This window comes from Camelina sativa, chromosome 2 (genome assembly GCF_000633955.1).
Source record: "Camelina sativa cultivar DH55 chromosome 2, Cs, whole genome shotgun sequence".
In the NCBI taxonomy this organism is placed as follows: Eukaryota; Viridiplantae; Streptophyta; class Magnoliopsida; order Brassicales; family Brassicaceae; genus Camelina; species Camelina sativa.
In genome coordinates this window covers 8,956,458-8,973,601 of record NC_025686.1, presented here as the reverse complement: position 1 = coordinate 8,973,601, position 17,144 = coordinate 8,956,458, and the positions used below count along the sequence as shown (strand labels likewise).

The 17,144-nt window shown below is 36.9% G+C and overlaps 1 protein-coding gene and 1 long non-coding RNA gene across 10 annotated transcripts; both read right to left on the bottom strand.

The window, feature by feature from the left end:
* LOC104720635 lies at positions 530 to 5,729 on the bottom strand. 4 transcript variants are annotated; one of them, XR_002034790.1, is made up of 5 exons: positions 5,239 to 5,729; positions 4,763 to 4,851; positions 4,600 to 4,669; positions 1,575 to 4,528; positions 530 to 846 (listed from the first exon to the last, which is right to left on the bottom strand). It is a non-coding gene; the product is annotated as an uncharacterized LOC104720635 (long non-coding RNA). The 4 variants fall into 4 exon arrangements; XR_756740.2 differs by having other exon boundaries at positions 1,575 to 4,669; positions 5,239 to 5,356; positions 5,438 to 5,729; XR_002034789.1 differs by having other exon boundaries at positions 531 to 846; positions 1,575 to 3,927; positions 4,398 to 4,669.
* On the bottom strand, positions 12,024 to 17,138 carry LOC104720609 (FACT complex subunit SPT16). Of its 6 annotated transcripts, none has more exons than XM_010438494.2 (3): positions 16,012 to 16,133; positions 15,745 to 15,806; positions 12,024 to 15,498 (listed from the first exon to the last, which is right to left on the bottom strand). In XM_010438494.2, the coding sequence occupies exon 3, from the start codon at positions 15,470 to 15,472 to the stop codon at positions 12,242 to 12,244; it is 3,231 nt and encodes a 1,076-aa protein (XP_010436796.1). In that variant the 5' UTR covers positions 15,473 to 15,498; positions 15,745 to 15,806; positions 16,012 to 16,133; the 3' UTR covers positions 12,024 to 12,241. The 6 variants fall into 6 exon arrangements, with proteins under 6 accessions (XP_010436796.1, XP_010436800.1, XP_010436804.1 ...); XM_010438498.2 differs by having other exon boundaries at positions 12,024 to 15,501; positions 16,012 to 16,132; XM_010438502.2 differs by having other exon boundaries at positions 12,024 to 15,472; positions 16,012 to 16,132.

Below are 17,144 nucleotides of genomic sequence, written 5' to 3'. Positions count from 1 at the left end.
AGGAAGGAGGGAGGTGGTTTTGGGTATGAGAGAAGTGGAGAGAGTGAATTAGGTTGGAGTGTGGAGAGCTTATCCTTTGTTCTGCTACCAAGAGAGAAAGAGAAATGAGATCTTGTGCTTGGGGCGTAAAAGGAAGAGAAGAGAGATTCATCTCCTACATGAATGTGAGGAGGGATGCGAGTACTTGGTGGTGGCGTGAGAGGAGAAGAGAGGCTCCCTCATGGTTATTGTCCCTGTAAGTTGTATGGTTTGTTGTGTATAATCGTTTACGGAACGATTGTTATGGGAAATAGGGATTTTTGGTCGAAAGTCGCAAGAGGTGAAGTGGAAGCTGAGTTGCAGGCTGGGTGTTGGAAGCTGGTGCTTTACGTCTGAGACAAGAGTGTTGGTTGCCAAACTCTTTAAAACTTCCTCGTCTCTTAAAGTTTTGTTTTCACATTCAATGATGAATCAAAGCGACAAACGTAAACCAATTTAGGTTAATTAAGGTTCTGAGGCAATGTAGCTCATTGATTAACAAAATTGCACAACAATATTAACGAATAAAACTCTTGTATTTATACCACAGATTAAAATTATGACATATTATTGATGGATGGTAATAGTAAATAGTATGGTTGCACATAGGATTTGAAGTTTGCAATTGTCACTAGCATTTACTTGGATAACAGTAGCAACCTAGTTTCTTTACTCCTTTGTCCTGAAAATGTTGACATCTGCCCTCAAAATGCATTATATTTTTGCAAGCTTTATCGCATTCTGTGGACTTGACATGTTTATAATTTGTACAAGTTCCACGCGCGTAAGGGGCTCGGTACCTGCTGCACACCTTTTGTCCGCATATTCCTAACAATTTAGTGATAGATATGTAAGAAACATATAAATCTTTGTAGTTAAAAATATATCATAGATATGTAAGAAAAATAAAGATCTTTCTAAGTAAAAAATATATCATATCTTTGTTTTAGTTAGCTTACTTGAAAAAAGCAATATAATTATATAAAAGTTCATTAATTATTTGGTTTTGATGAATTAGATCTAAGTATCTAACAAATGTTATAATCCTCTCGGCTCGAAAATTTGGTTCATCCATAATATAAAGATTACATTGATAATCTCTATGATGATTACTTGCACCATTACTACATTGATGTACAATTCTTGGATTACTTTCACATGATATATATGCCGTCATACGAGCAATAAAAGGCATATCGATTCGACAGTTACACAGTGGCCACAAAAACACTTTTAATCCTTTTAAACTATGATACATTATACTATGTTCTCATTTAAAAAAAAAAAACAAAAAATATATATACCCTTAAGAAATAGAACATTTTTTCGTTTTTAAAGTAATGTTTTGGATTATAAACGGAACCAGAAACCTTCAAACTAAAAGGGAACTTTTTTATTTATTTATTAACGTTAGGCGTTAGCTAATGAATTTTATTAAAGTTACTTAAATATATGAGTCTTTATAATATATAAGAATAAACATTAATAAAAAATATAATAAAAACAAATATAAAAATAAGACTTTAAAGAGATTCATAAATCATAACGTACATTACCTGTTAAAATCAACAAAAAAACCATCATACGAGTGATGAAACCAACAACATTTACACTTTTAACCATTTTTGCTTTACTTTATGTTTCTTCTCCTTTCTTTTGATGGAATGCTTATGACACAATCATCAATTGTTGTATATAAATAATTATTTTTTCTAAAAATAGAAGAAAAGAAAAGAAAATGTAGTTCATAAGTATTCCTATAAAATAGTAAATTTGCTAGACCACATATTTTCCCCTGTTGTTTCCTATCTTTATCTTTAGTTAATTTCAATTTGTATTTCTCTAAATTTTAACAAATACAATATGAAAATATTATAATTGATACATTTGGACTTAGAATAATAATTCTGGGTAATTAGATTATATCAAGCTTAAATATCATTTATACTTTGTATATTTAATTATATGTTCGGATTTTGATGGGTATTACATATGGAGTATCAGGTAATACCTGGATCCGAACCCAAACCTACGGGTTCGAGAATATAAAACCCAATAAAAAAAGGCTAGCTATAACCATATCCTACCCAAACCTGTTTCTTTTGTCCGGTCCAGGCCGAGGTTGAGTTTTCAGATACAGTTCTTTTGTCCAGGCCTAGTCATCAGCATGGAGATAGGAGAACGAGGTAGTGAATTGTGTTTAGTCTCTAGACATGGTACGGGATAAAAATTCAAATTGTAATGTGGTCATCATCCATGGGAGAGATGATGATGTCGTTCTTGTTGAATGCAGCCACAATGTTCCTAGGGCATAGAATCAATAATGTTCTAAAGCGATCTCTTATAATAAAATGAATTAAACTAAATATTCTGGTTTCGTTTCATCTCTAATGAGAACAATTATTTTCCTAGGGCATAGAATTAAATTCCATGAGAACAAATGATAAGCAGATTTCGAGACGTCTGATCCTTTTCACCTGTGCTTGTTGCGCTTTGATGGTGGCATGTTCTTCATCCTGCTACTGCCGCCTCCACCGCTAGTTCCGGGCCGATTTCCAAAACGCCTTCATCTTCCTTCTCTTCCTCTCTTCCTCACTATCAGACTCAGCTCCATGCTCTCTGTCTGCATTACTAGCTTCTCTCTCCAGTTCATCCCAAGTCTTACCTTTCTCTTCCTCTGACTCTTGCTCTGAGTCCTCCTCTTCTTCATCCTCTGACTCCACCAGTGACTCACTCTCTGAGGCCTCATCCTCTGACTCAGACTCAACCTCCACATCTGATGGTTCATATCCTTTGTCTGACTCCTCAGAGCCCCCAGATTCTGAATCACTTCCGTCCAGATTCAAAAACCCCCATCCTCCATCATCTATGAATCTCTGCGGCTCATCCGTGATCGTCTTCAGGATCTGTCTCCAGTTCAGATTCAGTTTGCTTATGATTATTTCGTCAACTCAAAGACGTTACTAGGAGATGTCTCAATCGAAAGCCTCCTAAGAGGCCATGTTTCTTTCTACTTCTGCCATCTTTTTGTAACGTTTGCGAACTCACATGATACATGCCTTCATCGAACGAGTAGGATGCAAGAATCTTGCACTTAAAGCCACACTTTGGGAAATACACAATGTTCTTGATCCATAAAATATATAATCTCGTCTCTGAGAAATACATTCTTGCAAAGATTGTCACCCCGTCAAGAGTAGCTAGTACTATTCATGCCCTCTCAATTCAAGGAGAAAATTAAAGTTTACACACCAGTGGGTTCTCACTGCTACATGTATAAATGAGAAAAAGCTATCCATTCTACTTAGTCAAGTAAACTTCCAAGTAAACTTATGACATAATATGGATAGCTATCCTTTCTCTTTCTCTTCCTCTGTTTTCTCCAGTTTCTCCTCACAAGTTTACTTAGTCAAGTAAACTTCTCTTCAACATATTAACCATTCATCATTATAAATTAAAGGGCACCTACACTCACTCCATCCTTGATGAGTCACTATGCAGGAACCTAGATGAATGTCAACTAAAACACTTCCCGAGCTAAAGCAATAAAAGAGACCATTTGCATATACAAGGTTGCTATGGTCATTCTTGTCAAATTCAAGAGCAAGAAAAATCTTGAGTAATCAACTCAACTGTTCCAGGATAGCAAATGCTTATACAAACGAGAAATCTTGTAAAAGGTTTTAACGCTAGTACCGCACCAATACTTGATGCAAGGGCCAAATAGAAATCAATGGTCTAAAAAGACAGTTGTTGAATGACATTCGTGCTTTCGCTATATCTTTGACATCGCATAAAGCCGTTACTTCCAGGCCATTGCTTTCTCTTCGGCACCTACATCTGCTACTTTTGTGCTAATAGCGCCTTAGACATTTTACAAGATATATCTTCGTATAAGCATTTCCTATCCTGGAGAAACTGAGTGGATTAATCCATATTTTTCTTACCCTCATGGATTTGACCCTAATATTCATAGCAATCTTGTCTATGCCTATGGTCACTTTTATTAATGGTTCAAATTGAGAGGTATTTAAGCTGAATTAGATCTAATTTCCTGCACAGTGAGTCATCAAGCATGGACTGAACATAGGTGCCTTATATTCATAAGGATGAATGTTTTAATATGTCAAAGAGAATTTAAATGGCCTCTTTCTCATGTATACATGCAGCAACGAGAAGCCACTAGTGTATAAACTTGTGAGGAGATGAGTTGTACTAATCTTGAGGACCCTTTCAAGTATTTACCCCTTAGAGACGAGACTGGATGTTCTAGGGATGGGGAATAGTTTGTACTTCACAAAGTATAGTTTAAAGTGCAAGAGTTGTGTATCCTACTCGTTTGATGAAGACAAGTACCGTAAGGAGAAACCAAAACTTACGAAGATAAGGCCGATGCAGAAAGAACTATGCCCGGCCTCTTTGGAGCCTTTGGATCGAGTCACCGCCTAAGAAATGATGCATGCTCAGTCATGCTCACCTGATACCAACTCGTAACTCTCCATTCTCTTGTCTAGAAGAGTAAAGTAGTTAAAATTTAAATATATAAAAACCAAAAGAGATGTAAAATAAAGAAATGTATACCAAAGAAAAGTAAAATAGTCTCTAGCGACAAAACTTCTTGCTGATACAAACGCACTAATACTTGAGTTTTCTGAAATAAGGTAAGCAAAAAAGACGATCAATACGTGCGAATAACACTTATCAATTTATCATTATTATTATTTTTAAATGGTTAATTTATTACCTCTATGGATTTGCTGGAAGCTCCATTCATGATGATCGATAATATCTTTAGCGACTAATACTTGAGTCGTTATTTGCTAGGACATGATCCTAAAATAAAATTAATACACAAATATTATAGGATATGAGTTGATTCAGTAGAAAAAAAATAAAAAAATATATACTGTCTCGTACATATAGCTTTTGGACCCATCAACAATCCAAAAAAAAAAAACATAAAATCTAAGAAAAATCTGGACAATCAAAATTCAAGATAACGACTAAACCCCGACTTCTACAATCGAGGCAAAGAAATTGTTCTCTCGCTTTGTCACAAAATATATATATATTTTATAACAAACACAAAATATATATTTAAGATAATTTTTCCTAGTCGGGGTTTTGTGACAAAGTGTTTGTTCCTAGTATCGGGAAAAATTATCTTAAATTTCGAATTCCAATGGTCAATGCTATAAAAAATCAAGTGGCGAAACTTACTTCCCTTTACCACTGGACCAAGGCGACTTGTATCTGAATCATAATTATTAGTAAAGGATAAAGAGTAAGTATTCTCATTGAGAAGGAAGCATATAAATCTCTGCAGATCTTTTTGTGCCTGGAACAACAAAGAAAATCACTTTAAGAATCGATACAGCAAGATAAATAGTGAGAGGATAAAGTTGAGAAACTTTGGAACCAGATCTAGAAGTTTGGTGCACGCAAATGAGGAGTCAGTCAATGGATGCGATAACAATGAAAACGATTTGTAGCTTCACCAAAGTAAAGTGATAAGAATCAAAAAAAAATTGTAGGTGGGGAAGAAGAAGAAGCCTGAACCTAAATCTCAATTCTTCTTCGGATTCAAAAAAGGCTAAAGAGAAAGAAAGAGAAAGAAAGAGAAAGAAAGGAGTGAATAATGACACGTCTCTAAGCACTTAAATCTTCACAAAGATCCAAAAGAGATGAAAGAGGCTGAGCAAAGGCTAAGATCTCAACATGTCATGTATCTAAAGTGATATATTTTGATTGGAATGCTTCAACATTTGTTTAAGATGGCATGAGGAATGGCTGGGATTTTGCCATGTCAGCGAGCCGAATGAAACTTTTTCATTGGCTATCGTTTTCGAAGGCATAAATTTTGTTTTCTTTGCTAATTTGAAATTTGTAATTTAAAAAAAAAAAAATATGTTGACTAATTAATTTGTTTATGAGTTACTTACATGATTAGATATTAAATATATATATATATATATTTAGAGGTAAAATATATATATATATATATATATATGAAACGTTTTTCAAGATTTGATATGAAAATTATGGTAAGTCATAATGTTAACATATACATTAATCTTCTTAATATGTAAATAATATTGTGCAAACACAATATTATTATAATCAATAAAAGTAATGAATTGTGTTTATATTATTCTTTAATTTGTATATAATTATTATTAGCTACTATTTAAAATAACATAATCCTAAACCCTAAAACTCTATACCCTATATGGACCCTAAATATACCCTAAACACTAAAACTGTACATATATACTAAGAAGGTGAATCCCTTAAACTTTATACCATATCCTTACCCTCAACATAAACTAAAATACTAAAAAGGTGAATCCCTTAGTTATGTTTTAATTAATGTCCTACAATGAGAGAGAGTTCATTCCATTTGTAGAAAGATCGAATCGAAGGTTTTCTTGAATCAGCAACAAACTCTGGCCAATTACTATTCACTAGTGTCCAAGTCATGTAGTCCATTGCACATCGCACTATACCATTTTTACTACCATTGTTGAAATGTCTGATATGTCTATATTTTGTCTCTCCTTAGAATGTATTCGTCATGCATTTAGCTAGGATAATTCATTGTTTTGCATCATTTTCTAGTCTCTTTTATACATTTTACATGTTTAAGTAGTTCTTGCATCATCTTTGCATACATTGTGCATTTTGGAGTATTTCAGGTGTTTAGGAAATGTCCAGACTGTTGGAACCGAATGGAGGCTGAGACATGCGACTCGACAGACGCTCCCGGGAGAGAAGCAATGCGACTTGACCGACATGCGACTTGGACACGCTCCCAGGAAGAAGCACCAGCATCCCACTCGATCCATCATGCCTGGAATGGATGTCATCCCACTCGACCAACCATGCTAGACATCCGACTTCTTCCACCTCTTTGATCGAGTCGAGTGAAGATTTTACTTTGGGATTCATCTTTTGACGTCTTCATCAACGTTGTAGAGAATTGAGTCATATTTCCAATACCGTTTATTTCAAGCCAATGGGAGGTGTGGTTCAAGAGTTATCATCTTTATAGTGGATGCATATACACCCAGCTTGAGCCGACATCACTCCAACCTCCCCGCGCATCACTCGAACCACCTCGTTCGAGCCAACCTCCCCGCGCATCATTCGAGCCACCTCGTTCGAGCCGCTCATCACGTGTTCCACTCGACTTCACTCGAGCCACCTTGTTCGAGCCGCTCATCACGTGCATCACTCGACCTAGCTCAAGCTGCCTCGCTTCCACTCGACCGACGCGCACCGACTCGATCACACATGTTCGGAAGACGCTCCGTCTCACATGCTTCAGGAGATTCCCAAACCGACTCTTTACCTTGTTGTTTTAAGTTTTAGTAGCACCTAAAATATTTTGAGACTTTGTAATCAGATATCTTTGAGTTTATTCAGTTTTTGCATTTGATTTCTTCTACAAAGTTGTTCATCCTATTTTTATCTATCTAATGATGCTTGATTCAATGTTTTCTCAGTTTGTATCATTGATGATGATTTCTAGATCCGAGTAGTGTTAGAGTTCTTGAGGATGGAATAGATTAGGCGGAGGATCTTAGTATGTAGGGTGTTTAAGTTTATATTTGTATGATTCCCTTCTGGACTAGAGTTAGAAATACTAGTTTCTCTCTGATCAATTGGAACTAGGTCTTAGACATTTTCACACCCAAAAGGTGTTTGATGAAATGTCTGACCAACTAGTGCCAGAGACTTACATTCCTAGCCTAAGAGATTAGTTGTCTAGGGTGTTTGTTGACGTGAATGAACTGGTTTGTCATGCCTGCTTAACCATGTTTCTCTAGCGAGAGCTAGGTTTGGAAGTGTTTGAGTCTGAGTATCTTCTGCCAAGAGATTGGATTAGCTAAGTCGTGACGTTCATTGTCTAGGGATAGTTTGTTTGTGGCATGTTAAACACTCTGTAGAGTAGGAGACTCCGCCGACATCAATTACTCTTATCCTTAGGACTTCTATCTTTCTAATTGATATTGCATTCCTGAGACCGTTTCTGATCTTGTTGTGCAGTTCGTGCCTAGAATCGTTTTTGTTTTTACTTATTCATATCAATTACTCCCATCCTTAGAACTTCTATCTTTCTGATTGATATTGCATTCGTGAGACCGTTTCTGATCTTGCTGTGTAGTTCATGCCTAGAATCGTTTTTGTTTTTACTTATTCATGTTCGCTTCTTGTCATGCATTTTCGTTTCTAGTTCTGTAGTTCATTTCCGTTTTGCATTATGATCATTCTAGGATTGTTAGACAAACACTCTTTTTGAATTGGCTTAACTTGTGATACTTTGATTGCATCTTGAGTGATAGCAACATCCCATTTGGATTGACACCTTAAGTACTACGACTACATAAGGTTAATTGAACCTGCTAGGATAGAGATACAAAAATCCTAGTATCAATGCCACCCCAAATTCTCAGCCATTTTTTTTAATTATAAACATCCTCTTCAAGCTTTGCTGATCATCTATGATCAACTTCAAGATCTGTCTCCGGTTTAGATTCAGCTTGCTCTCGTAGTACTTTATATATGTAGTGTCAACACTCTCATTTATCCCCTCTAGCGAACTTGGGGGAACTGAGTCTATTAGAGTTTTGCTCTTGTATTACAATAGAAGTCTAGAAGCCATTGCTTCAAATACAGAGCATGGTAGAAAAAAGAAAGAATGAAAAAGTTGAAAACTTCTCTAATATTCTCGATAACCTTTTTACAATATGACAACATCCAACTTATGCAGTTTTTCTAAAGACACGAAAACAACCGTTGCAACTTTCTACACTAACAATGGTTCGTAACAAGTCACGATTAACACATTCCCTTTGACTTTACAACACATTTAATCAATGGCGGACCTATAAACATTTTTTACTGGGCTCAAAATATAATTGGAAAATCAATTTTTGATATAATTTTGTTTTTGTTAAATACATTTATGCTAATTAAGTTAGAGGTTTTTGCTTTGTTGAAGAAAGAAAATTAGAAAATATGGGATTTTATAATTTATTTTTTGTTTTATGTGATAGGACAATATGTAAAATCACTAAATCTTAGAGATAATTTAAGAAAGAGAAGGATTTTATTTTCTTTCCACACTTATGAGTTATGATAATTAAAACAACAAAAAATATATTTTTTAGAAATGGGCTACCAAAATATTGAAAGAAAATTAAACAAAAACAAATTGATTTATCGGTTTAAGACTAAATAAACTTTTTTGATGGATTCATTATTATAATTAATTTTATTAAAATCTGGTAAAATTACACTATATAACTTTTCTTAAGAAATTAATGGGGTCAACTGACCCCATACTCTCTCACTTAGGTCCGCCCTTGTTTTTTCATCTTTAATTCTTTTTTGGTTTCTTTCCGTATAGATTAACTTGTCAAGATAATTTTTCGTAAATGGTAATATTTTATTTTTATAAGTAAAATTATAGGACATTGTCCATTAACATCTATATAATTATATTTACAGTTACAATTCTTATGTGTTTGCCAAAAATATTCAATGAATATGATAAAAGAATATATTTTAGATCTATTATTAATGTTTAATCTCTTCAAAACATCCATTTTTACAAGACAAAAATATTTCTTTTTTTCAACAAAATAACTGATATTTCATATTTCATGTACCATACTAAAAGGATATGTGGATAATATATCGCAAAAATTAGAAAGACGCCCAACATATGATGTGTGTAGTAAGTATCTATCTACCCATGAGCTGGACTTGGCCATGTAAACTAGACCATTGTTCAGCTAAGTCTAGGGAGGAGATTTTAAAAGGGAAGGTAGCGGGAAGTTGCACGATCAATGATCGTAGTTGCGTCTGCACTTATCAGTGCTGACAACTTTAATGCATTTATTAATTTATAAATAAAAATTATTTTTTCCCCTTTTTATTTTGACGTCCGAAAGTCAATTCATAAATTTAATGTTTTAAAAATAATATACATATTTGTTGACTTTATTGTCTAATAATTTGTATTAAAGTTATTACCAAATTATGATATGGATTAAGATATGGTATTTTGTATCTGTTAGAGATGATAAAATTTTATTATTATTTATAACTAGATAAATACCTCGAATATTTTTATAATTTTTTATTATTTTACTTTTAAATCTAATATACTTTTATTTAAAATGATTATGGGTATTTCTCTAGTTATAAATAATAATAAAATTTTATTATGGAAAACGTTTTTAAAAACAACTTATCATTAGAACAACATAAACATATATATAAGAAAGTTTGAAAGGTAACTTAAGACTATTATTCCCACAAAATCATGGGGTTTTAACGCCAGTAGTTGTCTCGAGACAATATCCACAATCTTATGTAACAAGAAATAAAATATGTACGTTTAATATTAAAAAAATAGACCATAAGAGAAAAATAATATTATTGATTAAGAAAAAAGTAAAGAAATATTATCTCATTTTGATGTTGCATTGTATCAACTTGTGCATTCAGTGGCGCATGTCCAGATGTCCTTTACGAATAGATAATCCACCATATATTTTTATATTAGAAGATGCCAAAACCTATGAATGTACTATTTGGCCTTTACAAATTAAGTAAGTTAGAGGGAGCTATAGAATAGTTATTACAATTAACTAGAAAAATAAAATCCCAACACTTTTACTGCTGGAGTTAAAATACTATGTTAGTGAGACTGAGAACAAAACATAAAAAAATATTTATTGGACCCCAACTTTTTTTTTGTTAAAAGATATTCAATATTATAAATAAATGCCCAATGGGCTATTTCCGGATTTAGGCCCATTTACATAAATCCCTTTAGGGCCTAAACTACAAATCAAACCAAAGAAAACCAAAGAATTAAAATTGACTTGGGTTTAACTAAAAAGAACCGGAATCAAACCGGTTTTTTTCTAACCCTAATCTCAAACTGAAGAACTCGAGTTTGAGCCGCCGTCCATGGAATAGCGGATGCTCATCGGAACAGGTCCTCTGGTGAGCCTGGACGACGCGAGCCAAACGGAAATGGTGATCCAGGATCCGTTTGCCATCCCGCCACCGTAGAGCAGTTTCGAGGAGGAAGAAGAGATCCGATCTTTGGTTGTCGATGAGATTCAGGCTCATATGTGAGAGATCTAAAGCGGTAGGGAGTAGATCTGAAACCTTCGACGGTGGCTTAGCTCCTCCTAGCCATAGACGACCTCCCCCATCGAACGACAGCCGTGAGAGCCTCCAGAATCTCCGGTCATCAGATCTAACCGCCTTACTCTCTCGATCCTTGCCGTGAATCTCCCTCTTCTATTCCCCGTCGCATCACCGGCGATAGAGCTCTTACCGTCGGTGTGTTGAGGAAGCTTCTCCCTTCCACTGCTCCCTTGATTTTGATCTGAAAGTTTTTCTTTGTTGATGTTGCGGTTTACGGATGAAGCACCATGAGTCTTGGGGCTCTCTTCGTCGCCGGAATCGACGGAGAACCCCCATCGACGGAGCACGCGGTTGTGGTCAGAAAAAGAAGAAGGTTGGGAGAGAAAATCGCCGCGAGTGTCGTCCACGCGCGAGCGACTCTCTCTCAAAAGTTTTTACTATTTTTCTTTTAATTGGACCCCAACTTCTGGAGCAGTATTGATAAGGAAGCAAAAAATAAGTGTTCTTGTGTCTTGTCCGGCTCACCACAGAAAACACATGGCAGAACCAACCCTCAACTTTACATACTCTTACCCGTTAAAAAGTCGATCTCGCACTGCTAGCCATGTTATGAACCGGCAGTGTGGAACACGTTCGCTGAACCACACCCCTGCACTCCAGGAGATTTGGAAGAGTACTTTCTAAATAAGTTTTTGGCTAAGTTGGCTAATCCATTTGAAAGATTTTTTATATATAGATTTTTCTTTTCAGTGGTCTCTGGTAAATGCTATAATCTCAGAAAGGTGTTTTTCTTAGTTTTTTTATAAAACGACTATAATTATTTTCCTAGGGCATAGAATTAAATTAATACTGAATTATCTAAAGCAGGTTTTTTTATAATACAAAAGACTGATTTAAAAACCATAACCAAACGCTAGATTTTGTTTGCCGTGAACAAACAAACAAAAAAGAAACACTAATTAATTTTTAAACCTCGGAAAATAAAAGTCTGGTTTCGTTTCATCTCTCTAATGAGAACAAAGATAAGCAGAATTCGAAACGTCTGATCTTTTCACCTGCGCATGCGCTTTGATGGTGGCATGTTCTTCATACTGCTACTGCCGCCTCCACCGCTAGTTCCAGGCCGCGATTTCCCAAACGCTTTCATCTTCCTTCTCTTCCTCTCTTCCTCACTATCAGACTCAGCTCCATGCTCTCTGTCTGCATTACTAGCTTCTCTCTCCAGTTCATCCCAAGTCTTACCTTTCTCTTCCTCTGACTCTTGCTCTGAGTCCTCCTCTTCTTCATCCTCTGACTCCACCAGTGACTCACTCTCTGAGGCCTCATCCTCTGACTCAGACTCAACCTCCACATCTGATGGTTCATATCCTTTATCTGACTCCTCAGAGCCCCCAGATTCTGAATCACTTCCGTCCAGATTCAAAAACTCCCATCCTCCATCATCTATGAAGCTCTGCGGATCATCCGTGATCGTCTTCAGGATCTGTCTCCAGTTCAGATTCAGTTTGCTCTCGTAATACTTTATATCTGTAGTGTCAAGCCACTCTTTTATCCCCTCCAGTGAACTTGTGGGAACTGAGTCAACCCTAAGAACATCCTTTTTGAAGTCCTTGAAGATGATGGCCATGTCAAAGTTCTTCTGCCCAAACCCAACTCTCTCAAGATTCACAATCTCAATCTCACTAAGACTGACAACGAGGAACGGGTATTCTATGAGCTCAACTAAGCAGCTGGAGGTCGGTATAATGAATGCAGATGTCTTGTGCGGAACACCATGGAACCCAAGCTCTCTCAGAGGTTGATCAAACTCAAGGTCCAGACTTGCAAACTGGGGTAGTTGCCACATATCATTGACCCGGTTTGCAAAATGATTGAAATCCATGTTGATCTTGTTTTTCCTATCACGCTCCCGCTGTTCTTCATCAATCTCATCTGGATCATAAGCTGATCTCCTCCCACCACCTAAAGACTGCACAACATCCATTACCTCCACATAAAACTGGACGTCCTTTGTTTTCTTGGTTCCTACCATGATGTGGTTGTGCAAATGAAAATGAAGGAGGGTGATCATCTCCTTCTCAGCCGGCTGGAAAAACGCGTGCTTTATGTTTGCAAACAGGACATCCACACGCTCGTCAGGCCTGGTCGTTGAATACCTGAAACCATTGGCATGAGCTTCGAGTGTCCCAGGAATCTTCTTGCGGCCACTGAAAGGCGGACGGATCCACAACTCAGACAACCTGAGGGGTTTGAACTTGTTCCCTGCAAGCTGAAGTTTCTCCTGTGTCACCAATGTCGCCCTTTCAGCTCTCTCTGACTCCCGGGCCATGACTTGCCGTCTGAGGGCCTTAATCTGCTGAACTATTTCACTGCTATGCCTTGAATCCTTGGTCCGGAATGAAACCTCCTTGAGGTAGATAGCACCCTGGTTTTTCAAAGAGTTTGAATCATGAGGGTTGAAGGGTGTACCGGGGACATTGAAAATGATACGGATGTAGCAATTCCTGTTGGTATCTTGATTGCCTGACACTGTTCTTATTGTAGCCACATGGAATGGGACCAAGCTACCATAGATGGGCAACAATACAGCCTCGTTCTTCGTATCAGTCTGGATTTCCAAAGACCGAGGTTGGGGCATGTCGTTAACACTCTTGTAGGCAACCACATCAGCTGAAGTCTTTGCAGCAGACCGGCTGTCTCCCGCCCCAGACCTATCACCAGCAAGCCTTCTGGCGGTTTCTTCATTTTTCTGGCGTGCAAGCTCTGCCTGGTGCTGCTTCCGTAGCTCTTCTTTCGACACCACATGATCATCTGATCTGAGAGCTGTCTTGGTAATGTAGTTCTCAGAACCGCTGGTCTTCGGCTTCTTCCTCGGTCTCTCTTCTTCTTCATCATCTTTGAAGGAGTAAGCCACATCCTTAACAGATTTAGAGCACTTGATTGTTACATTCTCCGGATTCTGTTCCGTGACGAGAACTGTGTCAGCTAGCAAAAGTGAGAATTTCCTGATCTTGCTGCGGCTTTCTGACTCACACTCCAAGTTCTGGAAACCAAGAGACACATTAAATGCCATCTTCGGTCTCAATACTTTATCATTCTTTGCATTAATATTTAATCCCGACTCTCGGAATTCAAGACCGATACCAGTCCCAGCAGATTTAGTTAGCTTGTCAATCAACTCAGGGGCATTCTTTTCAACAACCGAAAGGGCAGCTTGATAGACAGTATTGATCTTTCTTCCTGACCTTAAAGCATTAATAGCAGCCTCATGTGCCTTGAGAAGAACCTCATATGCCTTGATTTGGAGAGAAGTTGCATCTATTAGGTAAGTCCTGGCAATGTTTGAGCAATAACTATTATACCGAGCACCAACAGCACATATTATGATACTCGCTGGGTCGTAAGTGAGCAGTTCATCATTGCTTGCAGCACTTGGTTTGAGATCAAACTTGCCTCCGCTTTGAAATATCGGAGGGTAACATATGTCAACATTTTCTGCCTTCAGCCTCACACCGGCCTTAGTTGGCTCAAGTATGGCTTTCTCGGTGAGATCCATCAAAGCAGAGTGGGTGACGTCTTTCTCTTCATCAATGACTCCTTCAAGGTTTGGGACAACAACAGTTTTCATCACACTATAGGCTAGATACGCAGCTTTCTTCACACTCATGACCTCAGTATCATCTTTAACAGCAAAAAGATCAGACAAGCCCCCAGTTATATCTACAAACTGGAAGTTTGCATTCTTTAACCTCTCAGTCCATGTCTCCAGAAGCTTACCTTCAAGGACTTCACGAGCAATGTGTCCTACAACTTGTGAATCATTTCCATCACCCCGGGATAGATCACGGATGGCACGAAATATGGCATCCATCAGCCCTTTTCCATCATCACCCTTGGGCTTAACATGCATAACAACATCAACCTTCAACTCATCATGTGCAGGTTGCTTCACAACTTCAAGTAGAGATGCCTTGTTCCTGCTACACAAGAAGTGGATCTGCTTTGGGGTAAAAACCATAATCGTATCTGGAAACTCATACCCAAGAAGCCAAATATTCAGCGCTGACGATTTCAAGTAGCGCAGATCATCAGAAGCAGGAGGGGTAGCAATGGCAAGAGCGTCCGCAGATCCCCATAGGTCTGCACTGTGCTTCTTCCAGTGTTCATACAAGGCTCTTGCACGTGAGATAAAGTTTTTAACATCTATGGTGTAGGCATTCCCAGGTTTTGGAGGCACTCCTCCACCAGGAGCTCGCGCATTACCATTCCGAGAGTCTGCCATCTAAAGAGTCCCAGAAGCAACTTTATCTGCTAAAGCAAAAGTAATATAATACTCAGAAACAAGAAAGCTTATCATAATCGCAAAAGAGATGCACAAGCCTAGAATTAAGAACATAAGACTCATTCGGAAGACCACTTAAACACACATCTTAATCAACACATCTCAATCAAATCTAGGGTTTCATAGCTTTAAACTAGGTCTAAATTTGCAGTAAAATCCACCAAAATTAACACCCAGAACGAAAAATTAGAGTAAGAAAAAAAAAAACCCACCTCGATTAGAATCAAATAAATCACAAAAACAAGCGGCGGCGCGAGAGGAAGCAACCGAAACCCTAGAAATCGAAGAACGAAAAAAAAAAAAATCGTTCAATTACTTCGTCTAATGAAGCGAAATCGAAACAGATCGAGTTAAGAACACGATTATAAACGAAGAATCAAATCAAAGAACACGAAAACGAGACGGAAACAAGTTGAATCGTAGATTAAAAACAGTGAGAAATCGAAAATGGGGAAAAACAAAAAATCAAAATAGTTTACCCAGAAGGTTCGTAACGGAGGACAATAACGTGGTAGCTTCACACGACGGCGGTTTAGGCCGCGAAACAAGAAGAGGAACAAAAAAAAAAAAGCTCAGGCGAGGCTCTCCTCGAGAGAGAATGGGGGGGAGTAAACTAAAGGTTACCAAAGAATGGCTCTTCTACGAGGTGGGCTTTGCCACCGAATTGGGCTTATATGACATATAAAGGCCCATTAACGTATTATGTTTTTCTGATAATCCTCTAAATATCATTCTTGTTCAATAAGGTAGATTAACCATATTATAAAGGTTAATTTTTAAGTGAATGATTGTGAATTTTCATTTACAAATCATGTAACTGGGGAGTTATTCCTCTAAATAACGTGCTATTTTTATGAAAGACACACATGTTTTGTTTACAATATTAGCATCCAGTTCTTATGATTTTTGCAAACGGAAGAAAAATAAAGTTAATAAATAAATTATTCTACGACTACGAGAGCAATACACAAAAAATAGCAAATTTGGTTCTAAATTTAGCAACGATCTTTGCTTTTAAACTTCTTGTATGTATGTTATCAGAATAATTAAAAACACACATAAACAAATTACTTTGATTATATAACTTATAAGTCGGTCGCATTAACCAAATAGCGCTAAACCACACAAGATCACACAAAAAAAAAGTAAACGAATTACAATAGTTTTTGTTGTTTGTGGTATTAAAAGTTTTGAATTAACATATATCAAAATCTCAAATGGAAATTTTTTTTTTCCTAATTCCTGTTACNGCTCGCGCATTACCATTCCGAGAGTCTGCCATCTAAAGAGTCCCAGAAGCAACTTTATCTGCTAAAGCAAAAGTAATATAATACTCAGAAACAAGAAAGCTTATCATAATCGCAAAAGAGATGCACAAGCCTAGAATTAAGAACATAAGACTCATTCGGAAGACCACTTAAACACACATCTTAATCAACACATCTCAATCAAATCTAGGGTTTCATAGCTTTAAACTAGGTCTAAATTTGCAGTAAAATCCACCAAAATTAACACCCAGAACGAAAAATTAGAGTAAGAAAAAAAAAAACCCACCTCGATTAGAATCAAATAAATCACAAAAACAAGCGGCGGCGCGAGAGGAAGCAACCGA

What these genes read in the sequence shown, in the direction of transcription:
- LOC104720609 (XM_010438514.2), bottom strand. Translation starts at nt 15,472, where the DNA reads ATGGCAGACTCTCGGAATGGTAATGCGCGAGCTCCTGGTGGAGGAGTG.